The following is a 27,752-nucleotide window of genomic DNA, read 5'->3' on the forward strand; positions in this document are numbered from 1 at the left end:
CAATCTAATTGCCGTAGCCAGTGTCCTCTACAGCAGACCACTGAGTGCACTGTGCTTTTGCCCAATTGATTTCATATGTTGCTTTCCTTCTAAGCCTCTCCTCCCATCCCTCTCTCTTCCTTTTGCTCCATCTTGGTTAATTACCGTGATTGATTAATTGACTGGTGCGACGTCCCTCACAGCCCTGTGAAGCTTAGTGTGTCGGCCCAATCACACTCTCAAAGAAAGGCGGAGGGAGGTCAAGGTTAAAGGTGTACAAATCTGCTAGAAAACTGATGTTGACCAAGCAAGGCACACACAATCAATTTCCATACAGCCACTGCTTTCTTTTGATCACACCATAACAAAAAGCTTCTGAAGCATGCTTCTTAAGGTTAGCAGCACTTGACCCAGGAAGTGAATTAAAGGATCAAAGCAAGCCGTGGGATGAAGCAACAGTGGATGCAGCACAACAAACATGTATAACTATTGTTTTCACAAAAGTGACAGATGATCAAAGACAGAGAAAGAAAGGGAACAAGAGATTGATTGTGTTTTTGACTGCCAAGCTGATACATGGACTTGCAGTATTAACAGTTTCGCAGCTCCTCCTTTAATATACAGTAATTAATCAAACAATATAAGGGGAAAGACAGACAACATTGTTAAGTCAAGAGGACAAAGAGACTACATGCTCCAGTGTCCTAAAGGGCAGTATTAGAGTTTTGGGGGATTATTATAGATGAAGACAAAAACGGTGACAACATTTGAATGACAGAAGTATTCACAAATACATTTTCTAATTGTCATAAAAGTACTATGGTACAGTAGCTACAGAGATATTACTATTAGTGTCAAAGTTCTTGAATGAGGACATGATGAAATGCAGATACGAAATAATGTTTAATGAAATAATGTATTTTAAAAAGCCTTCGATCTATTTGTAGGCCCAGGGCACCAATGTGCAGAACTTCAAATACAATCTCTGTGTGCAAATCATAAACCATTAGTGCATCTGTGGGACTATTAAAAGCGACAGATTGGATCCCAATGGCGCAGTGCTTAGTAAACACAACTAAAGAGACACCCAGTCAGGGCACCATGATCTGGGCCATTACCTCTAACCTCTGCGTGTTCTCTGGTCTCACTGGGATGGCGGGGTGAGTTAACACATGAATAGACATGCTTACACAGACACATTGCTATCCAGGCTGCTTGCCTCAAGGGAGACAGTTTATAGGTTAGGACTCAATATTGCCAAATAAATTGCTGCACCTGCTGCTTATTAACACAACACAGATGATCAATAACAATTAATGATATGTAATAAGAAAGAATAGAATGACTTCCCTTTTTCATTTGCTGTGGTTTAAGAGTATAAGTGAAACAGGATTTAACTTGAGAAAGCAAACAAACAAACAAAACAAAAAAACACACTAGCAAGCTTGGAAGGTTGATGGAATATATTGGTAAGCTTTGGCCCATTTTTGCTAACCTTGCTCTCTGCACTGTAAATCCGCTCTCCTCTCCAGCTCTTAGCCGGAGCAATGCGACAGAAGGAGTAACAAAGTGTGGAATTCTGGGGTGAGCCAATCTGCAGCGCGGCACCAGGTGTTGGAGATAATGTTTCGCTGGAGCATTTCTTGGCGGGTGGTGCAAAGTTCATCATAACTGAAGTTTTGATCGATGGCACGTTGCAGATTGAGTCCTCAACCGAGTGCTGCTGTTAATAAATCCTGACTCAAACAAACAGACTTTGAGGGGCCGTGGTGGAGAGACTGGCAAAGACAGCTATTGATCCACTGGTCTAGCACAGGCCGATAAGCCAAACTATGGTTTCAGATGCATAAAGCTGACGCTGCAGCAAAAGGAGGTAAAGAATTAAAAAAAAAGAGCTGACCTGATTTTTTTTATTTGTTCTGCTACCTATCAGGCTAATTAAACACAGGTAGAGCTGGTATCAGAGGCAACTTCTTTCCAGACATTATCTAATATTAAGGTGAATCCTTTCACCAGCTCATTATTTATTCTAAAATAAAATAATGGTCTACAATGGTATTAAGAGCTCAGAATTGGCACAAATCGCCTTTTGAGAACTTCAGCAAGAACAGAAGCAGGTCTGAAAGTCATCTGTAGACTGGTAGATGAGTCTAGAGAGTCTGAGGAGATAGACGGAGAAAGAGAGAATGTACAAGACAGAGAGAAACAGACAGGGATTAAGATCAAGAACAGTACAAGAATTTGAGAGCTGCGGCTGGTAAATAACCCCTTCACAGCACGATGTGGGATATCTTTTTTTTGTTGCCTTGACATGATGATCCTTTACGTGCGTCAGGGCTTCATTACTATGCCTCACATCAGCTGTGCGGCATTTCCATCAAGCTTTATTCATTGTATAGTTTAGAGAAGTGTAGTTGTGGGCTTTCAGATATGCGCATCATCCCCTTTGCAATAGACATGCAAAGTAAGGGGGATACATGAGTCAACAGTAACCGGTGTTTGTGAATGCACAAATCAAAAGCAAATCTTCTGACATACATTGCATAAATACCTTCAGCTCAAACTCTGGAATCAGGGAAACTTTACTGAACACAAAGCATGCCATTCATTAGTTTACTTTTGGTTTCAATTATTTGAATGTGGATTTTATGATGAGAGCACCACTTAGAGAAAATGACTATAGAATGTAAAATGAAAGACTATAGACTTTCATTAGACAATCAGACCAAACTATCCACTCAGATGCTTTATGACACCCACATAGCTGGGACAGGGGGAGAGGGGGAGGGATAGAGAGAGAGAGAGAGAAAAAAAAAAGATAAAGAGAGACAGCGATAGGGAGAGAAACGCCAGAGTCAGACCATCCTCTACGTGACCAGACTAGTGATGTTGCGGTGAATTACCGGTAAAGCTCCAGAGCGAAATGCTTCCTTTACTCCACCAGTCTGTGTTGTGAGAAACAGGCCACAGCATAAGAAATGGATAAAAAATGTATTCAACATTCACACCAAGAATATACGCCCACTTCACCATGACATAGTATCATTTAAAAACACATCTATGCAAAGTGCCCCTGCATACGCTGCCAATATTCTGTATTCACTGGCTGAAAATAACTGCCTTAGTGCCCAAACGTACAATAAATTATGCTTTTTAGCAGGGGACTATGGGGAGCGCAGGTGGGCAACCACCTATTCTTGTGCTGGCAGGCAAACAATGGTCAGAGGAAATGTTGCACAATCACTCACTTCCATACACACTCTCACCGAGACTGTTTTACTACAGGAAATACTTAAAAGAAAGTGCATGTGGCAGCCAATTGCTTGTCATAATCAATGCTGCAGTGAAGTCTGGGGGGGGAGTGTGAGACAAGTGTGTCACCCCCTTGAAGAATAGCAGCCAGCATGCACACAAACTCATTGAGAATAAGAATAGATACGCACATTCTAATGGTTGTATGTATACGTACGCACCACTGCACACAAATCTGCCAATAGATCATCTGAGATAAATTAGAACTGAATCTGTGCTGCAGTAAACTTAAATCTCATGAGCCCTGACATGAAAAACTTTTTACCGATCTCTTTGAAAACACAAAAACAAAAGTTGAGGCATTTATCTCCACAAAAATGAAACGCGCTCCTATTGCTGTCAGTCCCATCGGAAACTAGAGAAAACAGCCCCTGGACTTAAAAAGCTGTTCCGAAGACCATTCACTCACTCTCAGGTGAGTCAACCTAACAGCCAATCAATATATACCCAGTGTTCTGTACTCTCCTCCAACAATTCTTTATCTCTCTCTGTCTCACTTGCACACACACACAGACGTGCTCCCTCCACGGGTTGGGACATGATGACACATATCAGCACTGAAGGGATAATCTATATGCTAGCTAAATGTCAGTGCGTCAAGTCCGTAGGGCAGAGGGTTAAAAGAGAGAGGGGAAAGGATGGGAGGCTTCCTAGAGGGATCAAGACTCATTGGGCTCACAGATCTCCTAACAGGAAGAAATAAGTTGCATTTACCCAGGGAGCTTTGTGTTGTCAGAAATAGATGCAGGGAAAAAACAGAAGAAGAAGAACAGATAACTCTCATGGGAAATGGAGTTTTGTAAAAGTTACTAGAACGGAAAATTAAGACATAAGTTTTGTTTGGGAACACTTTCTGTAAAAATAGTGTGATCACTGACCTGTGATGCAGCAGTGTTTTCAATTACTGAGGAAGTAATGCAAATATTAATAGTGCTTTCAACCTCCAGATTCAGGCACTTGATTCTATTATACTATTTACAGTATCAAAGGTGCTGCAAGTGTTGCTTTCAGCATCTCAAGGGAGCACTACGGCTAGATGAAAATGTATCACAGTGCTTTGCAAAACAATTGAGCGCCAAAGAAAATTACAAGTCAAATAGCTGTGAGTTCCACTTAGTAGCGAGCGAATGAGCATCTGGCAATTGGCGAGCGTCAGGCGTTATTTACATTGCCTCAAAGTGGATGGTGATGGGGAGGAAAATCAATGTGGATGCAAACAGTGTAATGGTAGAGTAATGTGTTCCCCTGGGCAAGCAACGCCGAAGAAGTCCTGTCAGGGTAATGCCGAGCGGAGGCAGAATTCACTTGCCGTTTTTACCAGCCCTTCCCACTGCCACATTCAATCCACATACACATCTCGGCTCCTGAAGTCAGTCTTCAAGGCTGTCTTCTCCTGCTGCCTCCCAGAATGCTAACTCTGCAGAGCCGCCAATCAAAGCGCCGGATGCTACGGTAAACAAGAATGTAAGCGAGCAAGATTAGACTCGCATATGCAAAGGGGTGATGTTCTCGATGGTGATTGATGGTGTTTATTCTGGTTCATTCTCTTTGTCACAAAACACACACACAGACACACATACACAATAAGACAACAGGGAGCATGCAAACTTGACCTGCTTTCGTTTGAGCTGTTGTGGATCGATCAGGGAAGCATGGGTGACCGTGATCCCTGGCCTCTCTTCTCCTATTGGACCACTCAACCTGTCCATCAGGTATCAATCAATACTGCTCCTAGAGCTCCCCACAGTTTAAATTAAGTGTCCAGTGAGCTGGTGGGATGCCAACACTATACAGACTCTATAGCTATGAAATTGTAAAAGCACACTCTCACTTCCATTCTTGCTATATGGTCAGGCCACAAGTTTATGTCATTTCATGATCCTCAGAAGGAAATTATAAAGAATTACTGACAAGAATTGAGAGAATAAACAAGAAACCAGGTATGAATTTAATGCCTTTTCTGACAGAGATTAGAGCATCAATGATTAATCTATTGATAAATAAGTTGATCAAAAGAAAATTAAGAGGCAACCAAAATGATAATTGATTAATCATTTTCATGCATTTAAAATAAAAAAAAATAAAAAAGACAAATATTTGCTGGTTTCAGCTTCTTTGCTGGGATTTGCTGCTTTTGTTTGTCATTTATGAAAGTAAATGAAGAGTTTCTATTGGCTGACCAAATACTGTAAGTAATTTGAAGAGGTCACTTTGGGCTCTGGGAAATTGTGATTAGCATTTGTCTCATTGTCTTGACATTTTAGAGACTGATAAAACTATTAATTGTGAAAATAATCAGCAGACAGAAAGTAATGCTTTTTTCCATGTAAAAACGAAGCTCTCATTCAGTTAATAGCAAACTTGAAAAACAGAAACAGCACTTAACCATAACTTTTCCCTGCACAAGGCAGTGTGATTAAATTGACGTTCGGTCCAATTATACAGTCAAAGTAAAAGAAAGAGCACAATCATCAAGCTCTACTGAGTAGACCGCTCACCAAGCTATTCACTAATAGAACGTGTGCTTTAGGTCAACGGCGTCATAGTACTCCACCTGACCCCTCTAATTGCCCACCAGCAGGGAAGTCATAATCCCTCAACCCATCTATCAAGTTCCTTGCGTCCACGTCCATTCTCTGCCCTCTCCTCCACTCCTCTCCTCTGGTATTGGCTGCATCTTACTGTTTGACCCTGTCACCCTCTCCGTCTGTCCCTGGTCCTCCCTGCCAACTCTAAAATTATAGATACACCTCAGGGATAGAGTTATTGTGTTGAAAAGGGGCTGGTAAGTTTTTATGTTTTGGAGAAAACAGGCAACTCTTTTGAAGTCAACACTATGTGGATAAAACCCAAGCCAGCATGACTAGAAAAACATTAAACAATAGAAGCAAGCCAGCATGTCTGCACCGTGTCCTCTGTCCCTTGTGCTGCCTTTTCCTTGCAATGTGCATGATCAACTGTGACTTGCACTCTGCATAGCTTGCCAATAGCCCTTCTCCTTCTTTTCGTCACTTTCTTCCCACTGTTTTCCCTTGCTCTTAAAGACAGTGCAGCCATGCCGCAGGTGCACCACCATAGGCGCCCCGGCAACAATCACCACAAAGATGACAGACTCAGTAGAGATTTGGACACCCCACAAGACAACAGAGAACAAATCAAAGTCTGAGACATGAAGCTGATGACTTCGTAAAAATGTGCAAAAGAAGCACAGTCAGGCTGCCGTCTGTGGGAGTCTGGGAAGCGATCAACTCTCAGTTGACCAAGCAGAGATTCAAAGAGACTTTAATATTAGGCTACACGGCACAATTCTTGGTTTTTAAAACCGCTCACAGTCAATCAAGTTCTTCTCAGGAAGTGTTTTCGCTTAACTACTGAGTGAATGAGTGAAACTGACACAAGTTTCCAGGGGCCATCTCACTCTAAGATGACTTCTCATATATTCTTTCTGAACCTGGCTCCTCTATCAACACTTCCTCATCCCTCTGTCATTACTCTAGTGTGTCTCCATGTTTCAAGTGTTTAATAGCTAAGCCACTGCTACCCCCTTGTCCCATCCTGCCAACTGCCTGTGGCTGTATCTTCAAAGACTCCTGTGTCTTCTTGTATTTATCAGAACTCTCCATCTCCTACATGATCCTGACACTGAACCTGCATTTTTATATTTCATTTAAGACAAAGAAAGTGCGGTGGATGCTCCTGGTGTATAACAGGTGCAGCCATCCACCTGTTTTCAACCCACGTATACATTTCATGCTAATATTAGCCATGTGAGTGAGGGAGGGACAAAGTGGCAGAGAGAGTGTGAAAGAGTACATCTGTTTGTACAAGTTCTAACAGTGCCAGCACAAATATATGGAAGTCTGGCGGAAAGTGTGAATACTTATGTGCACTTGTCCATTTGTGTCCATATGGGCTCTACTGTGTGTGTCTGCTTGTGTGTGTGTGTGTGTGTGTGTGTGTGTGTGTGTGTGTGTGTGTGTGTGTGTGTGTGTGTGTGTGTGTGTGTGTGTGTGTGAGGGTGGGTAAAACAACACTATACGGCTGGCGGTGGTAATCGAGCTCACTAATTACTTCCTGAGCTGAGAGAGTTGTCAGAGAGAGGAGGAGCTGCCACAGATGGTGAGAGACCCACACTGACACCAGGATATCCTACCTCTTCATCATTAGAGCTGAGCATGTGTGTTTGTGTGAAACCGTGTAATTGAGAGAATGAGTAAGAGTGTGTGACCAAGATTGAGTGTTTAAATTACTCTTTAAAACCACATTATACACCCTGACAGGAAAAAGGCTATGAAACAGTATCCCTGTATTATCATTTTCTTTTACTACAAGTAGCACTCAATGTTTGATAACCCTAATGGTTGAATCGATTCCTGTTCCTCTGCTGTTCAAAGACATCTCAGACAGCTATGGTTCAGACACAGCTCCCCTGGACCAACTCAACATAAACACACTTCCAGCCAGACTTTAACCAGCTTATTCCTCCATCTGCAAAAGTGCCTGTGGGCAGGTGGTACACCAGTAGACTTTCTGTCCATTGCTCAGCTTACTCTCCAAATAAGACGCTGCAGGCTGACTACTCACCACTGTGAAGAGCCCTCAGTACCGCTGACCTCCAGCAGGTCATAGTCGTCCTCCAGCTGAAAGTCAGAGAAAACCAGGGCAATGGTGTCTCCTGGCTCGGCCAGCACGGTCCAGGTGCAGTCAGCGTTGTTGTTGTACTCGGCAGGGTAATTGGGAGTGGTGATCACCCCACTCTGGCCCCGCAGTGTTCCGCCACACCCATCATCTGCTGCAGGGAGCACAGGACAGAGACAGTTGTGTTAGTCAAAGAGGGAAACATAAACAAAGATAAACGCTGATAATTGAAAATGTACGGACAAACTGGAACAGTAGGGGAGGCAAGGTAGTAAAAGGCAATAAACACAGACTGCAGCTTAACTGCAGATAAAGGTCAGGTTTGAGCCTTAAGCAATTCAAATTCTGACTGGCTACTGTAAGCTTATTCAGTACCATAGTGGCCTAAACATAAGACAGAAATGACCATATAAAACACTCATTGCATTCAAGATCACTCTCATTCAACAAACTGTCCTGTCCCTTGGAAGCCCTCAGTTACAGGACTACAGAGAGTTTTTCAGGGACAGAATTTTTAGACTTCTTTTCATTTGGACTCACCATCTCCTGAATTGTCATTGTTAAACCTGTTCATGGTGTCTATCATTAGTCTTGTTCTCCCACTACTGACTCATGACAGACACTTTTGGTTCATTATTTTTTCCTTTTTCATTAACACCCCAAAAAGGCTCTAATGCAATATACAGAAGCAGAATTTGTGATTCTGCTTGCAAATCAGGCTAATTCATTTCACTTTAAGAGCCATTTAAAAAGAACGATATGTTAGTGAATCAAACCTCACTATGTCCGATCCATATCTGTGCCTTACTCCAGCGCAAACAGTACATACAGTAACTACAGATATAAAACCACTAACCGAGGTTACAAAAGACCCATAATAAAGTGATCTCTTAAAGCAACACAACACATATTATATAAAATTCCAGAATTTCCAGACAAAAATACACTGGCTGTGTGTAATACAGGCATTACCTAAATGCATAAAATGTCAAAAAGAGTAACCTAATTGGACAGATACAGATTAAGCTCAATTATTATCAAGCTGCTAAACCGCTTTGAAAACATATCGGGATGACAGAGATGCTGATGACTGATAATAGTGATGAAGAGGATCTAATGATTCAGCAAGAAAAGTCTTCCGAACTATGTCACATAGGCTTAACTCTGGGGTAACTTTGAGGGGGAAGGACTGCCAGAAACCTTGTCTGCTTTTTAGCATTTTTAATATTTTATAATATTTTCTCTGGCCACAAATTATCATTTTGCCACAAGCCAAAGTGCAGATTTTCTAATTCAGGAGCATGAAAATGTGCAACGAGTTACAGCATATTTTTCCTTTGTCTGCAATTTTTGCCATAGGCCAGAGAGACACCAGTCACAGGATTTCAAAATGCCCTACAGTGCTTTTACAGTCGGAAGGGAGCTGGGTAGAGTGTGTGATGCAACCTAATGCAACATAGGGGGCCAAGTGATTAAATTCTGATTAATTCAGATTTGTGTTAATCAAAGCATCCCTTCCCTCCTCAAGACTGCTTTAAGGAGGCCATTAAATAACAAAGCATGCATCTAATGTGTTGCCAGGATAATTCCCCTGCCCATCTTCTGATATGTTCATTACAGCTTTGAACACTATCATGTGATCTCTCAACTGCAATTCCTGTGTGGAATTTGAAGAAACACAGACATTGAAACAGGGTGTGTGTACGTTGCTACAGTATGGACTGGTGAACAGAGGGAACACATCAAAAGAAGTTTTGAATGACACTTCATGGTATTATCATTCACGAAATTATGTGTGTCGATATGTGCATTTCTGTGTCAGGGCGGTGTGGGATTCATTAGCGGGCAGCTGGCTCAATGTGTGTGGTGATTCAAAGAGGGGAGGAGGAGCCCAGAGGCACCAGGCCCTGTCTATCATCCATCCTACCTGTCACCACGGCAACCCCCCTGAGGGAGGGCAAGGGAGTGTACGGACGAGCGGAAACTTGCGAGGTGTGAACTTGAATAGGAGGGAAACCACAACAGAAGGGCAAGAAGAAGGGGATGAAGAGGATGACAGGTGACAAGCGAGGATAGGAGAGAGAGAAAAGTGCAGAGGGAGGGTGGACAATGAGGAAAGAGAGAGATGGCGAGAGGGGTGACAGGTGATTGTTGCAGTGGGAGTGACAGGAAGTAGAAGGCAGACAGAAGAAAGGATGAGGAGGTGCATTGATATTCCACACAGGGCAGTTTCTTCACACTTGAGGGGAAGTCTCTGACTCCAAACTCTCCCCTTCACCTTGACTCTCTACGTCGCTCTCTCCATTTTGTGGCTGCCACTGGTGGATGCAAGCACTCTGACAAGGGAAAACTGAAAAATGGCCATACCAAAGACTGGATGAAACCAAAAAAAAATTCAACACCCCAATAAGTGATCTGTGCTGAAACATATTCTATTCTTTCCTCAGTCAATTGTAGATTTCAGGATGCTTCCCATGGTTGACTACTACTATGAGTGTCATGGTAACCGAGAAATGGGAAACCATGGGCAATGCATGAAAGAATTGGAAACATTAATGTTTAAAATGTAAAGACCCAATTCCAAAAAAGTTGGGATGCTGTGTAAAATGTAAATAAAAACAGAATCCAATCCTTTTACCAACAATGGTTTTACAAACTGTTCTAGAACCAATCATCTGTTTCAAGGGGTGAACCATCCTTGCTTGTGAATAACTGAGCCTTTTCGAGGATGAACCTTTTAACACCCAATCATGATACCATCAGCTGTTACCAATCAACCTGTTTAACTGTGGAATGTTCCAAACAGATGTTTTTAGAGCATTTATTTTTCTTTTGTTGCTCCTGTCCCAACTGGTTTGTAATGTCCTCCTGGCATCAAATTGAGAATAAGCATGTATTGACAAAAATCATGAAGTTGATCAGGTGAAAAATTAAATGTAATGTCTTTGTACTGTTTTCAATAGAGCATTTGTCAAAAAGAACACACATTCTGTTTTATTTATGTTTTCCACAGCTTTCCAACTTTTTGGAAAAATGCATTTTGATGTACACCAAATATAAACCCTGCAAAAAGCTAGAAAACTATATGAACAATATTTCAATAGGAGAACATAATGTGACATAATGGCAATACAAATCTGAATGCTTTTGTAATTGGAAGAATAGAGCATGCACCCACACCAAAGATAAATAGATGTGTGTGTGCTTATGTGATGCTTTAGGTATAAGCAGTGACATTTAGAACTTGTCAGCAGTCAGCCTTCCTGGAAAGATATTCAGCACTAAAAATGGGAGGTATAATTCTACAAGAACAGAGAAAAGAGTGATGGTATGGACTTTGAGCAGATTGGGGTTAGGAGAGTGTGTCAGAAACCGAATAAATGAGTGATGCTAAATCACGTGTAAGTATACTCATGAGATTATAGCTAAGAGAAGAAATTGATGAGCATTAAGACAGGAGATGTAAAACATTATCTGTGCCATCAGTGGCTGACTATCATCTATGGCCCAACAGTGCTGGCACGTTTGCCCGCTCCTGAGTCCAGAATGGTAACTGTGCCAAAAAGTTCTCCCCCCTCTCCCAGCATACAGCATGAGCTCTGCTCTTACACATACTGCATGGGCTCTATAATTGGAGTGACATTAACAATACTTATGCATTATGAAGGAGCACTCAGGCGTGCATGTTGACTTTTATGTGGCACAGAGAGACATAAATTAATCGCAGGCAAAATTGCCAGTTTCTAAAACTTGTTGGTGTGTAATTTCTGCTGAAAAGGTGGCATAATCACATCCTTTACTGCCTAAGCATTTTTTTTCAGTAAGGAGCCTGGGTGGGCATGGAGGAGGAAAATGAAAGTGCTTTGGGTCTGAACAGCAAATTGTTAATGAATCATGGAGAAATGACAGAAAAGGGAGATGACGGAGTTGTTGACAGTTTCTTGTAAGTGTAAGATATTGCAAAGAACAGATTATGAAACGCACACGATAATTTGGTATTTATAGATGTGAAGTACAGGCATGTGCACATGTCTGCATGTGATTGAATGGGTGGGGATTGTGTTGGCGCACGGTGCCCAGCCATGTGTGCTCCTATGTGGGCTTCCTGACTCCCGGCCTGGTTGCAGATGGCACAGTGTCTCAGCACTCTGCTCAGCAGGCACACTGACACAAGCCATTGGCCACATGGACACATGGGCATAGCAAATGGACATACACATACAGATTAGACTCTTATGTGTATGACATGTAAATCCATTTCAGTTAAAAATAAGAACTCACTTTTAGCCTTTACAAAGTAAAATCCTGCAAAATGAGTTACAATAGCACCACATTTGACCAAAGTGAACTATTTTAAAGAACTGTGTCATGTTGGGTCAGACAACACACACTGGCAGGTGCCGCTGCCGCAGGGGTGCTTGCTAACTGTGAGGGAAGGACAACTGGCACAAGCACCTGACTGGGAGCATGAACACATGAGGTCCTGTCATGGTAAATAAGATAGCAGTATAACCACAGAAAACCTTGACAGGTCATGTGGAGGCATGTGTAATCAGCTCAAAAACAAGCTCAATGTTGTCATCTACAATATCATGATTTTAAAGGGTTTCACAGAGTCAGAGGGTACAATATCATGTCGACTTTCATGTTTCATTTGTGCGAGTCACATTTATAAACAGTGGAAAGACTGCCTAGGTTCATGTTTTTTAGCAACTAGCAATCAGTTGTTACTACCCAGAACTGTCATTTTTAAATCCAGCCTTACAGTTGATGCTAAAAAAATCCCCCTATGATTGCACCAAATGTTTTATTTTTGTAATATAGCTATTTTTAAATAACATTAGTCATTTCATCAAACTAAATTGTATTATCTGTGGCATACCTCTAAACTGGCTGTCAGTTTGCAGAGTAATACATTTTCCTACAAAGCCACTTAAATCATATGTGATTGTACGTTTATTTGTGGACAAAAATACTTTTTAGCCTAAAGACCCGTGATGAGGTGTTAACTATTCCTCCTACATACCTCTGCAGTAGGGAAGGGGAAAATCCCAGGCAGCAGTGCCCGCTGAAGTGGCAAGACAGGACAGGGTGGTATGACCCTCCAGCACATAGCCTGGGCTGCAACTGTAGCGGATTTTGTCCCCGATGTTGAACGTGGTCCCCTGCTGGTGGCCATTGAGTAGCTGTCCAGGATTACCACAAGTGTAGCTGGGCAGTGCTGGAGAGAGATGGGGGAGAGAACCGACCGTTAATGAGGCAGTTTGTGATAAAGTCTGTGTCATGTTAGTGGTGACAAGAGCCAGAAAATAAGGGAAAAGTACAGAAGGAGTCTGCTGACATATAATGACACACTCGCACACATAAACACAAACACTGCCATCTGCTCGTGACAACATATCTAACCCAAGCAATGACTTACTTCAAAAAAACACTATTAAATTCCTTTCCTGGCCATGCAGAGACAGTTCAGGATTGGAGCTGGCAAAGGCCACAAACCAGAGGAGGCTTCTGAGACAATTATAGTCAGTGAAGGTACCGTGATATGCAACATAACACAATGCTTTTTAAACAGTCTATCCGCTGAAATAGATTGACATTTTTTTTTCTTTCTCCCTAAAGTGCTTCATTGTCGTCACTGAGTCACTTATGGATGCCACGTTGACCAAAACAGCTTGTCAAAGCATGTACTTGCATGCAAATAAGTGAGCCCAGTATTGACAGACCCTTGTCTAATTGTGTGTTATTATGCAAAAAAAGTTCAACGGAAGTTCAGCCAATCTCTTGATCCTGAACCTCTTGCTTCAGTCTTGCAGAAAAAAGATGACGTATTGTAGCGTCTGTTCCCGTTGATGTACAGTACAACTGCTAAGCCTATAGTACATCGAACACAATAGTTTTTAGATGTGTAATAGGTAGTAGGTGTTGATACTGTTGCATTTCAAACAATAAATCTTGACAGTATGAATAAAACTGGAACAAACCAAACATGATTTACACTAACGCGCACTCTTGTCATCCAGCTTACAGACCCAGTCCCAGTCACACACTCCCACACAGTGAGGGAGCTGGCCAGTGCATGTGCTGGACTTTGGATGAAACTCAGTCTCACTACAGGGGCTGGGCTCAACTCCGGAGAGGACAGAATGGCTCCTATACAGCAGCACAGCTTGCTGGCACCTCAACATCACACTCAGTGCACTCTTGCTTTTATCGGATGTCTCCAGCTTCATGATGCCTTACAAATGATTATAACATTTCAAAGGCAATCAGCCTTATATATTTATTTATTTATTTATTTTTACTTATATTTATTGTTTGTTTGTTTATGTTTTTCTTTAAGTTATATGATGACGTGTGAAGATGATTGGAATTGTCTCTTTTTAATCTTTTTGTTTTCACATGTCACACACAACAAAATGCTATAACGCAGAGTTAATTTAAAGTTCAAAAAACATTTGCTTTTGTTTTTATCTTTTCCCCTTTCTGGCCCAGTAAGCTGAAACATCCTTACAGCAAGGTCTAACAAGGACAGATCAATCATTTTACCCAGCAGTGCATTCCGCAGAGCTTGAGCTGTGGAATTAACTGGCTGGTAAACAAATAGACTGCAAACAGTTTGTGTCCAGTCTGCTCATCAGACAACAAACATGACCTCTAAGTGCTTGATTTTGAATATGTGTGTGTGTATGTGTGTATATCCCTCACAAAGGTTACCTTAGCTGTGAAGCAGAAAGAGCGTAGGCTGTCAGTGACGCTATCTCTCACTGTCTGTGTTCATATTTGGGGTGGTGAGGTCTTTACAGATAGCAGAAATGTCCAAAACAAAGGCAATTTACTGCTGTCTCACCAATACACAAATATCAGTCCCCTTCTTTGGAAAAGGCATTCTTGACTGACAAAATACAAATTGGCAAAAATATGAAATGTCAGATAAAGTTTGCATCATCCAGTATCTATACTCTGTTATTCAAAAATGAGACTGTAACTTAAGAGTATTCAAATTTCTGTTCGTCTACAGCGGGATTTCGGGTGTAATGGACTTTTGTTAATTCTCGGCATAAAAAAAAGCTCCATTCTACATTAATCTATTTCTTTGATTAAACTGCTTTTTGATTGGCTAGCCAAATCCAGTGCTAGCTTGTTGCATGGATTTTCAACTTAAAAATATTAGGGCTGGGACTTTATCGCGTTAATTACGATTAATTAATTACAGAAAAAATAACGCATTTAATCGCAATTTATTTTTGCACTCCAAACAGCGCGGAACGTTGCTCATTGCACGAGTTACCGGCACACCTGTAATACTGATGCACAGGACACAACACGAGAGGAAACCAATGAGAAGTCGTTGCTGGGTTCAGTGGGCGGACATTTTAGTTTTAAAAAACTCCCGGTTGGAAACCTGGATAAAAGCACAGTTGTGTGCAAATTGTGCAAGAAAGAATTTGCCCATCACCAGAGCACTTCCAGCCTCGCTACCACCTCAATGCCAAGACAACGCTGCTAGTTCGAGCAGGCAGTGTCGCCAATCCACACTCAACAAGATGACAGGGTTCAGAGCCAAAATGAATCCACGACTGACAAATTAACAAACACACTGGCGAAGTGGATTGCAGTGGACTGTCGGCCACTCTCGGTGGTAGAAGATCGGGGGCTAGAAGCGGTGCTACAGATAGCGTCGTCTGACCCACTATTCTGGAATGTGCTTTACTAAGTGCAGTTTTTTATTATAATAAACAAAAACAACGGTGTTTAAGACATAGAAAGTTTACTAAAAGTCCTGAAAAAGCTTGAACATAGCTATCTTGAATTTAAACTTGTGCCTTGTGAACAATGCAATCGTAATATTCTTTATTCATATTGCACTTTATGTTAACAATCAGTGATGAAAATAGACACGATTTTGTTGTTTAAGCTCATTTATGTGTCTATTCATTGATTCAGTCATATACCAAAATCCATTTAAATTGAAAAAAGTTACTTCTCGTGTCAAATATTGATATGCAATTAATTGAGATTAATTAATTACAAAGCCACTAATTAATTAGATTATTTTTTTTAATCGAGTCCCACCATTAAAAAATATACAAATGCAAAATAGTTTCAATCTAGAATTTTAATATCAGCATTGTCGGTAGACAGCAAAACGTGAATATTTCCCTACTTTCTTGAGGAGGGTTTTAAAGGGTAAAATCAGCAATGACTCACTTAGGGCAGAGGACTGCAGCTGCATGATGTACTTCTAGCTACATCCTCATTAGTGATTTCACAGCACAGTAGGTGTTTTCCATCATCTGTTGAAGGTAGACCACCTGCTCAGACATCTACGATCATTCCAAAATGACCCAGTGCTGATTTGCCTTTAACAGTACCTGGTTAATATTTGGGGAGTCTCCCTCTGGCCTAATCCTGTACTCTGCTGACAGACTGACCTGTCACTTTCAGGCTCCACTGTGCCATAGCCTTTATTGTGACCAGTCAATGCCATATTATTACAGCTTTCCCTCCATCACTGCTATATTAGCATATATGCAAGGAATCAGTCAGATTAGCATATTAGCCACTGGAACTGAGGCTTCAGTGCTGCAGCATGGAGGCAGGGGGCCCTGGTGGCATGCAGGCAACTGCTTCACCCCTGTGGCTGTGACCATGTAAGGCTGGATCAACACAGCTGGAGTTAGAATCTGAGCAACATTTTAGAGATTGAGGGGGAGGAGGGTCAGCTGGGATAAAATCAAAGGATGGAAGGATGGGTTGAGGTATGGGGATGGATACATTTCTCACGGCAAACATTTACTTGTTAACACAGGTATAACTAACAACATTAACACTGGCTGCATTCCTTTTTGGTGAGCCGGTGCCAGGCCCATCATATTGTACATGCTGGCTTACTGGCGTGGATTACTGGCATGCCTAAAAGGAACGGAGCCATCATTAATGTTATTAGTGACACCTGCGCTTTTCCTGCTATGGTAAGTCAAAATGTCCATTGAGAGAACAATTCTATTCTTGGAGTGGGAAATAAACTGAAGAAGATGACAGATGCTGTGTGCAAGGTGTATGGTAGGCTGTGAGAATGACAGGGAAAGGGTTTGTGTGTGAGAGAGAGAGAGAGAGAGAGAGAGAGAGAGAGAGAGAGAGAGAGAGAGAGAGAGAGAAAAAGAAATAGAGATGAACAGGATGACTGATTTCATTGCATTAGAACTGATTGAGGGCACAGCACTGTCAGAGTAGAGATGTGCAAGTATGGGCATACATGTGCTTTATATACTGTATGTGTGTGTGTGTGAGAGAGAGAGAGAGAGAGAGAGAGAGAGAGAGAGAGAGAGAGAGAGAGAGAGAGAGAGAGAGAGAGAGAGAGAGAGAGAGCGCATGTGAGTGATTTTCTCATCACACTCTCCATTTCAGGTTATTAGTTTGGGCAGTAAATTAAGTCTAAAAGTGCCATTACTGGTGCAATCCCCAGAACAGGGCGATGCCTGGAGCACTGAAGAGGCAGAGGCTGTTTTTTTTTTTTTTTAAACTTGCCTGAGAATCTAAATTTGCTTTATCCCACAATGTGAATGTATCCATCACCAATAAACATCACAGCTAAAAAAAACATTGACAGTATTCGCTATAATAGTCCAAGGCAGGCACTCATAATGCATAATACACCCAAAAAATAATTTTCTTTTTTTTTTCTTTGTTCAGTGACATTTATTTCCCCTCCAAAATTCTTTTGATAGTGGTAGAATTTTGTAGCAGACAAAAATACCAATCATTCAGAAGTAATGTCTCTTTTTACGTATAATAAAACAGGCGAACCCTACTGAGTATCTATGAAGCTAAAATCAGGAAACCAAAGCAGCAGTGTATAAAAAACAACCAGCCTTTTTGCACTGTGTGCTTTAAACTCATTTATCACAATCACTTCCATTTACTCCTACAGGCTAAATCCTAAACAGGGAGAGAGTATGAAAAGGGGAGATGGAAAGGAAGACAAAAAAGAAAAACACACACACACCAAGGAGCTTGAGAGAAATAATAAGAAAACAATTTTAAATATTTTCGAGGCAACTTCACATTACTCTCCATTAATTCCCTTTCCTGCACACGCCTTCATACATCTAAATTACTTCACAAATTATTTTACAAGCTTTGCAGCCTTCATTGGAAACCTTAGCTTCACAGAGTGGTTACTGTATGAAGACAGAGAGGTGCGTTCCTTCTAGGGGGGTCTGGCTTCTGTCATGACGTGGACTATTGCATCCCAACCCCCCATGCTCAAACCCACAACAACAGCCCTCGGGTGTTTGTCTGGCAGGTCCATAAGTCACCAGGATGGGGGACTGTGACATGGCCCATCCCTGGGGCCCGGATGCTTTAAGCACTTCCACTGCTGAAATGGCAAAGGATGTTCCTCGTCCATCAATGCATCCCTCTCCACTGGCTAACAGTAGAGGCCCAAGCACATGCACGCTGAGAGCCAGGAGCCCCGCCATCCATCATGCCATCCGTCCCTTACATCATCTGCTTGCATTCCTCCCCTTTTCTCTTCATACACTCTCGTCGCTGGTGACTAGGACAAAGGACAGTGGAGAAGGAGATGGTATGAAGCCCGTCTGCTGTGGGATGACCTTTAACCCTAATATGACTGATGCTCTCTCTTCCTGGGAGTCTTCAAGCCTGTTCCCCAATTTGTCATCCTCTCACAGGCAAAGGGGCACAGGTATATACCCGTGCATACTGTAATACCCATTTGTCAGAAAATGGTTTTTAAAAAAGCTTATGCTGGAAAATAAGGAGATCATGAATTTCTCAGCACATTGTAGTAAGAGGCTTCGTGTAAGGAAGTGTTTCCATTTTTAATAGATGGATTGAGCTGCTGCACATGGTTAGATGGTGAGAAAGCAGAAAGATAAAAAAAAGAAGAGATTGGTTTATTGTGTCTCAAATTTGGAAGGCTCTAGTTGAAGGAGGAACCAAGTCCCTGAAGTAACTCAGGAATAATATTAGAGGTTAGAGGGAGGGCAAGAAAGAGAAGAATTACAGACAAAGAGAGAGAGTGTGAGATACAAAGAAAAATGTGTGAAGATGACAGTCGGGGAAATAAATCTGTCTCAATACAGCTGATCCGACATCAGTCTGTCTGCCACGCATCAAACAGCAGAAGATGAGTGATTGACAGTGTCACACAAAAGCAAAAGTATTTACAAGTATTCTTGAAGTGTGCTGTGGAGGTGCAGTATATAATGCATGTAAGCTCTTTTCCTGACTTCTTTGTCTAACATTACCTAAGATTAGCTTTTTCTTTCTTCCAATCTGTATTTTATCTTTAATGATCCATCTTTAAGTAAGATAAGCAATTAAATGCATAGCACGTAATTTCTGCTGCTATAGGTCTCTCATTGTCACATTGTGAAATACCATTGGATCATGGGTGTTGTTGTCTGCACTGCTAAACAACCACTATTGCTGAAGACAATCTATCTGATGTGACTCAGGCAGAAATGTTCATGGAAGAAACAATGTTTAAATGTCTCCAACGTATGATCTGATGTTTCCCCCGGAAGTTAGAGCAACAAGGGAACAATTGAAAGCCACTGTAACCTTGGTTAAAGTTTCATATTTCAATGAACATTGTTTGAAATAATAAGGACAGTGTAAATAAACAAAACAAAACAAAATGGATATAAGACAGTCCGATAATTTTAAGACTTTTGAATGCAGAAAAGTTACATATCATATCTAAGGGGGGAAAATTATGGAATTGTTTGGGGTAGTGATTGAGACTGACTCATATTTTAAAATAAGAAAGATAGAGAGAGAAGGAGAAGGAGACGAAGATGCAGATAGACAGATGGTAAGGAACAAACAGTTGCAGGGATGCTGGGAGAAACAGCACTGTCATCAATAGGAAGGAGCTACATTCTGCAGCACCTTGCTCTTAATTAGTTTCAAGCAAAAGGAAGTTGAACACCAAAAAGATGATCCTACAATGACTCTCATATTGGTGGAGTAAAAAAGTCCACCACACTTCACTGCAGACTTAAAATCTGCCTTTACCTCTCTGTAGATATTAATGTATCCATCTTTGTATTCATCTCAGTACATCTCACATCACTCTTTTCTATCTTTCTTTCCCATTTCCTCCCACTTTTCATTCCTGTTCCTCTGCCTCTTCCCTCTCTCTCTGTCTTCTGCTAGGCAGTTGGAAGTGACATTGCGAGATCGATCCCAACACGTAGGTGCATTAGCTCAATAAGCAGTTTCTGCTTTGTCAAGCAGCAATTCAATCAATGCCTCGTGTTCCCTACACATGGGCTGGACAAAAGCTGGCAACTGCCATCACTTCTGGTTAGAGAGCCTGAGGAATGCAGAAATGAACTCTCCTTTACATCTAAGAAATGGATAGCATCCTATGGTCTAGTGTGTGCACTTGTGAGTGTAGGTATATTACGTATATTATACTACTTTTAAAAAATAAGTTTTCTTGCAAAGAACTCAACAGACAAAGTAGAAGTAAGCTTTCTTTCTGTGTATACTTGAGGTCTAACAAATGTGATGAATGCTTCTTCTTCATAAAACCATTGGAAAGCTGACTTTTCTTAAAAGTTTGAAACTTGCATTGATCACATCCATGTTTGCTAGCCAGCAGTCTTCTTCTCGGTCTTTGTTGCCACATCGCTGCGTTATATAGCATAGCTGTGTTACCACCACTTTTAGATCAGTGAAATAGTGAGACATCATTGGCTTGTGTAAATTCACACAATGCGTGTCCTTGTGCTTGTGCATGAGACAACCAAATTGGGGACCCCTCCAAAACACTGCTAGAAGTAAAAAAAAAAAATCACAATTTACATCTAAGTGTTGACAGAAAAAAAATCATGGTTTAAATTGTCAAGGGATACCTGTGTGAAACTGTTGTGTCTCATCTTCCAACTGATTATTTCCTTAATTTTAATTTGCATTGACTTAAGAGCTGCAACACTTCAATCAATCACCTAGTCACCAGCATATTCTTGCTTGAAAAATTACTGAAACAACTGACCGACTATCAAAATAATTAAAAAATAGCAAAATTGCAATGTATTTTCTTTCAATTGACTAGATTTTGCTGGTGTCATCTTCTTAAATGAAAGGAAATGCTGCTTTTTTTTGTTACTTTTGATAGTAAATGAAGAGTCTTAGTTGGGTTATGGACTGTTTGATGGACAAAAGAAGCCATTTGAAGACATCACCTTGGGCTCTGAGAAATTGTACTTTTCACTATTTATTGACACTATAGACTAAATAATTTATCTATTAAACATGAAAACAATTGTCTGGTTAATCAATAAAGAAAGTAATAGCTACGTTATGCCCTGTTGAATGTGATGATTATAATTAATAATCTTTGACCTTTGATTAAACTCACATTTTAAATATCAATCAAACAACCTTATGGGTTATAAGTAGGCTAAATATGACTGCTGACTTAAGGGTCCATGGTAAGTAGATGATCTTAGTTGTGGGCTAAAATAATGTTACACAACATGTTGTATCCTCTCTGGATAGGGTCTGTACCAGGGAAAATTGCTTCTATTTGTTTCTGTGTGTCCATGCCTCAGTGTGTGGTTGAAAGAGAAAAATTATGTTTGTGTGCATGTGGAACTGTGGTCTTCCTGTGCCTCATTGTTGTCACTGTGTGTATGTCCCTGTTTAACCTTTAAGTGACATAAAAGTTCCCTTTTTTCAGGAAGTCTAGCGGTAAAAAGTCCTTTTAGATAGAGGAATACTTTATGGTATGTTTTTTGAGCTTATACAAGCCAGAGCTGCGATACTTGGAATCCTAATATCCAAAGACTGTCATGCACTAAAAATGCCTTATCATATTTTTATAACATCTTTTAAGTTAATTACTGTGTGGTTTTCTCTGAAGCGCTACTCTCCTATAATGCTTCTAAAGTTTTCAAGGAAGTGGAAATAAACACTTTAAGCCACCTTAAATTTAGGTAGGCAGGGGAAAGCCCTTATCAAAGTTGTAGACTGTAATCACATTTGAGTGTGTTTATGTGTGTAAAGGTGTATTTATACCTGAGTGTGTTGGTAATCATTAATGTTGCACTGTGTGATGCTGCCTGAATGGTTTGGGGTTAGGGAGCCAGCTTTGAAAATCCCTGTCTGATTTTGAGCTTAGCTGCGAATAAAGCTTGTCTAACTTGACAACAAAAGAAAATTCTGGCGTGACAATGAGGGTTTGAACCTCTGTACACACACAAACACACACAGATAGAGACTGGAATGGACTCTACATATCCGCATTTCCAATACGCAACACAGCAAGTGCAGCAAAAAGGACCAGTTGCTGTGTGGGAGGCGCTGAGGTGTGAAAGAGAGCTCATACAGAATTGATGGCTGCCGACAATGTCTGCAAAACGGAATAATGTGCCATTCAGCAGCCATTCACTATATATGAGACTAAACTAAGAGGGATCGGGGAGCATAAGAGACCAGAAGACAGATGAGAGGCAGGGCTGGGGGAGCTGAGAAGAGAGATCAACACATCTGTGTACAGCCTTGACTCTGTCTGGCTGGAAGCATCTAAATCCCCCTGGCTTTTCAGGCTTATCTCTGAACTGACACTACTCTTTCAAACTAAAATCACAGAAATCCGCTGGTCACACCTGCAAGCTCGAGCATAAAAGGGGCACACAGCCAGATATATCCAAAATCAAGAAGATTACATGTGAGCAGTAACTGTACTGGTTTACCAAAGAGCTGTAAATTTATTAGCTGATGGCTGGATATACTCTACTATCGCAGTGTGTCATCCATAATAATGATGGTGTACTCAGACAGTATATTCTGCCTACGCTGTACATTGTAAACACTCATCTACAATACAATAACAAATAGATAAAAATATTAAAGTCTGTCAAACAATATGTATATTAGAGACAGAGTAATATCCTATAAACAGTGCAGCAAGGTATTTAAATTTTTTAGAACAAGGTAATTAAATGTGTCAAAGGGAATGTTGGTGTACAAACTTCTCCACATAATTTACGTGTAGCTACATGCATGTTACATTACACTTCAACGCCATGAGGTTTATACATTTTTGATTTGGGGGAAAAAAGCTTTGGTGTCAATCGTCAATTTTTCATGAAGTTACTTGCAATGTACAAAATTAAGCCAAATTTACTCAGATTCAGATGCTGCTACCTTGTGATGGGGACATCATTATCAGTAGTGGGTGAAGCTGGAGTATCAAGGTCCTGCCAATACACCCACCGACTCAAACATGCACTCAGCTGTCAATCATGACTTTTTGCTGCCATCTTATAGCATCAAACAACTAATTAAAAATAAACTTTTCAGGAAAAATAAACAATTCAATGTACATCTACGTAATAATAACGGCCTTAAATAACAGAACCCATCTTTTAGAAAAATGTTAAATACTTAACGGGTACTTTGAGTTTTTCGCTCAGCCCATGTCCCCCATTTACAAACATGGAGGGGACAGAGTTTATGACTTATGTTGCAGTCAGCCACCAGGGGGCAATTGAGATGTTTTGGCTTCACTTTCGGGGAGCTGTCATGCCACACAACCTTCATAAATGGGTGACGGTGTCAATTAGTGCTTGGTTTCATCTTGTGAAATCACTGCATCCCTTGTTCATTTTCAAGAAAGTGCTCCAAGTTTTTTTTGAATACTTTTTTGAAATTGAATATTTTTGCCTCTGAGCAATGCTAAAGGAAAGGTCAGGTCACAAAAAGCATTAGCGTTCGTCTTTTTAGGGAAGTGAATATCCGTACTTAATTTGATGGCAATCTAACTGGTAGTACTTAACATGATCCTGGTCTTCACCCAAGCCTCACAGTCAGACCAACATCACCATCCTTAGGTCCTGTTTTTGGACCTTCAAACTCTGCTATCTTGTTTTCTGTATTTAGTCTTTCTTTGCCCTCCCCTCAGCCAATTCTCTCTCCCCCGCTCTGCAGGTTGCCTTGGAAACAGTAAAGGCCTGCCAGAGAAGACTTTGTGGAAGGGGAAGTGTTGATGCGTAAACGTGCAGGTTTGTGGGGAGTCTGAGAAAACAAACGCGCCTCTTTTCTTAGAATGCAGTAAACCTGGAAATCCAGTCCAGTCCAGGTTGTCTTTCGACCTTTGTCAGCATGTTTATACTGTCATGTCATATATCCCATGTCAAGAAAATGGAGCTAAAGCCTTCCTCACACACATATGAGAACAAGTATCCTCCGGACAATTGCATAGAAGCATCCCTCACCTTGACTGGTCAACGGGTCAAATGCCAATTCAGACTGACATCCCATTAACTGTGTCTCCTTCAATTCACTTTAGTTTTCCATCAAGTTAAGTTATCTGACTTGTGTAGAGAATAGAGCAGTGATGGCTTGATGAAGCAAAGATGCATTGAAAAGATTAATCAATACCGTTATTTAACCATGGCATTTCTCTCTTTCTCTCTCTGTATCTTGCACGGTTGTGACACTATCGTTGTGACAGACAACAATAGCGACAGAGAAGGGAAAGCCAATACCACCTGCACCAGAGAAAATGAGATTGGTTGGAACTGGGTTCCATGATTTGCAACTTAAGACAAAATGGAGTAAAGTGTGGGGCCAATGGCCCCTTACCTAATTCCTACCTCCCTATTGCTGGCATCCTTGCTCAGACGACCATTTTGGAACTCGGCCTGCATCACAAAATCTGTCCACAGACAAACAGCCAAACATATGAACACCTGGCAAACCACTGCAAAATTGCTTCTGTGTTAGTTCCTGCTATAATAGGTGTCCCCAGGACCACATTTTGCCATGACAACACACACACAGATTTACAAACTGAAACCAGCAGCCAATGCTGCAGGTAAACATCTTTTTGATCCAAAACCAGTGGCACTGGCATCGAAAGCATATCCACCCGTACTGATATGTTTTATCAGGTTGATATGGACATCTGATAATTTCCTGTTTGCATTATATTGTGTGAGCTGTTGTGTACAAATAGTAGAGACAAAAAATGGAGTAGAACTCTAGACAGGATTAGCATAATAAAGCAAAAGACAGTCAGATTCATATTGGACGGATGGAGAAGTAAGTGACTTGCTCAGTCACAAAAATACCATGTCCAAAGTCAGGCAATCACTGGCAAAAATTTGACAGGCAGGACTGCGATGCTAAAAATGGAAAAAGACACCCAGCAATGACTGTGAATATGAAGTCACTACTTTACTTCTGAATAATGTGCTTTTTTGCTGAATAATGGCAATAACTTCTGATGCCCCGATGTAGTATGCAGGCCAACGCCTCCATCACCCATGGGACCATCCACCACAAAAAGTCTTAACCTGAGGGAAATACCAACCTGCTAGCATACATGCATATGCTAGCATGCAAATCTTGTTGCTAACAACCATCTTACTGACAGCAGCATTTTTTGTATAAAGTATTTATACTACATTAAACATGTGTACACGTACATACTAATGTGACTGTGGTCTAATTAGATGCAGGTGTACTCTCCAATACCACTAACAGCACACTGTCTGCCCACAACATGTGGGCTACAGCACAAGTCTGCTTACATTGTCTCTCTTTTCCAACAGTGTAACACCAAAACACTAGTAGGAGCATTTTCTGATGTTTCCACAAATACTTTTACTCTCCTTTTTGAAAGCAAAAAAATATCAAACAATACATTTAAAAAAAGACACTGACATTATTTCTGACTTAAAAAAGGAATGACTATATGCAAAAATCTATAAATAAATTATTGTGTACTTGCTATTATTAGCAAAAACCTTCATGGTCAAAAGGTCAGTGAAAGTATTTTAATCCTATAGAGAGACCATCTTGTGTGCAAGTGAAGCCTTTTTACTCCATGCAGTTCTGTTTTTGGCTCAACACTAACTCACAGCACTGCCTTTAGTCTGTACGCTCTGCTTCACCAGTTAAATTATTCTGTCATCCTTATTTCTTATGCTCGCAATTTTTTCAGACCAAGTGCCTGATCTGCCAGTATGACAGCTGGCAATGCATTACAGTTTATTTTTAATAGAGTAGGAGCTTCAGCTGCCTTTGCTACCATTTGAAAAAAATAACAAGAGACGTAAACTAAATTAGCAGAGAACCACAAACCCTGGTTTCTGGTTTACGAGCTATGAAAGACCACTAAGAAACAATTTGTTGATATTAGCATGGTTCTGAGAGGATTCCCACTAGTATTGGACTGTTCTACCTTCAGTATGAGTCATTTCACTTGTTCCATTTAGATGTATTCCATGTCTCAGGCAGCCTCTCTCATCAACCCGGCAATTATGATCAAATGAGCTGTATTTAGGTCTTTTATAATACTTTAGTGAGTTACATTTGGCCAATTATTGAACTGTGGTTATATTGGATGAGTCATGCAATTATAACATCCATTTGATTGCTGTGTTAGGGTACATGGCTGGTGCTCTGTTGAGCCCATTATAGATTTTTCACTTGTAACTCACTATTATCATCACATTATGATAATCCATCAGAACTTGCCCTCCTCTCCTATATTTAACCTCATAGTTCCACCAGCACAATATTTGGAAATGTCCCCATTTTATATCATACTTCACTTCAGGCAATCTCTATATGATGCATATTGTGAAAACATCTAATCTGCATGTTCTGTCATGTTTCCTTTCTTCCTCTACCCCCTCCAGGCTTTAAAGAACCAGGGTGACTTGATGTGAAAGGAGACGTTTCCTGGTATTACTGCTTCCCTTCAGTTTCCTTCAAATCCCACCCTGTATTCCCCAAGCAAGTTTCTTCTTTTGATTCCAGACCTACTGTGGGGGTATAGTTCCCTGGGGATGTGCCATTCTAGTCAATGTTTGCTTCATCCTTTATATTTCCTTTTAACTTAAGGATTTCAAAGAAAACACTTATTTTGTGGCAGAGACCAATTCATTTGGTCTAGAAAGAAAGATTATGATCAAATACATAATTCAGACCCATCAATATCCAATGAAACATCAGCAGTACTGAAATCCATACACATACTATTGTACTAATGTGTAAAGAAAGCTCCGTGCTCTGTGCTGCAGCTAAATCAAGTGGCATTTGGAGGTGATCCAAGCCCATAAATAAACCATATGATCACCTCATTGTCACTCAAAACATATTGTTCAGGAGCTACACACCCATGCAAACAGAGCTGAATGAAACGAAGCAGAATTCCGCTCTTAACTCACACAAAAGATGGCAATTATACTTCCCACCCACTCTTAGAAAGATGGCTCAGCCTGAAATCTTCCCTTTGACACAACACCTCAGCTTGTTCCCCGTCTTTGCCTCATTACACTGAAGAGAAACTGTGAATTAAGGCCTCAAATAGAGCACGCAGCAATGCCAAATGATGGGTAAGAGACAAACACAAAACAAATAGGTGTGCCTTCGCTTTCTGCATCAGTGATGGGGAGTTTGCACCATGAGCTTGAGCAAGAGCTTGTCAGGCACACAGAGGCAGACAGTGAGATACACTCATAGACAAATGACAAAATCAACACAAGAATAAACACAAATCAGCTAGTAGCCCAGTTTTCTGTGTGACTCTACTTCAGTGCAGTCTGTGTCTTGTTTCTCCTCCCTCCAGTCAACTGAGCTGTTTCCCCGCTGCTGACGTCAAAACAGCGGAAATGCAACTGAGTTCAGCAAACATTGATTCTCTATAAGTGATGAAGTAGTAGTAAAAACACAACCGACCAAAGTGATTGTGTTGAGGGAATTATGTTATGCAGTGCTTGTGTGTTACTTGGACGCATTTTTTGCCCTGGTTCATGCATCTGTGT

At 40.9% G+C, this 27,752-nt stretch overlaps 1 protein-coding gene across 1 annotated transcript in view; it reads right to left on the reverse strand.

Annotated features, from left to right (window-relative positions):
* Positions 1-27,752, reverse strand: part of csmd2 (CUB and Sushi multiple domains 2) — a 241,166-nt gene that overhangs the window by 154,300 nt on the left and 59,114 nt on the right. Inside the window, 2 exon segments of the mRNA XM_084379183.1 lie at positions 7,876-8,083; positions 12,956-13,150. Coding sequence (XP_084235309.1) covers positions 7,876-8,083; positions 12,956-13,150 — 403 coding nt within the window.

Source organism: Pagrus pagrus (genome assembly GCF_965226575.1).
Source record: "Pagrus pagrus genome assembly, chromosome: 17".
NCBI lineage: Eukaryota > Metazoa > Chordata > Actinopteri > Spariformes > Sparidae > Pagrus > Pagrus pagrus.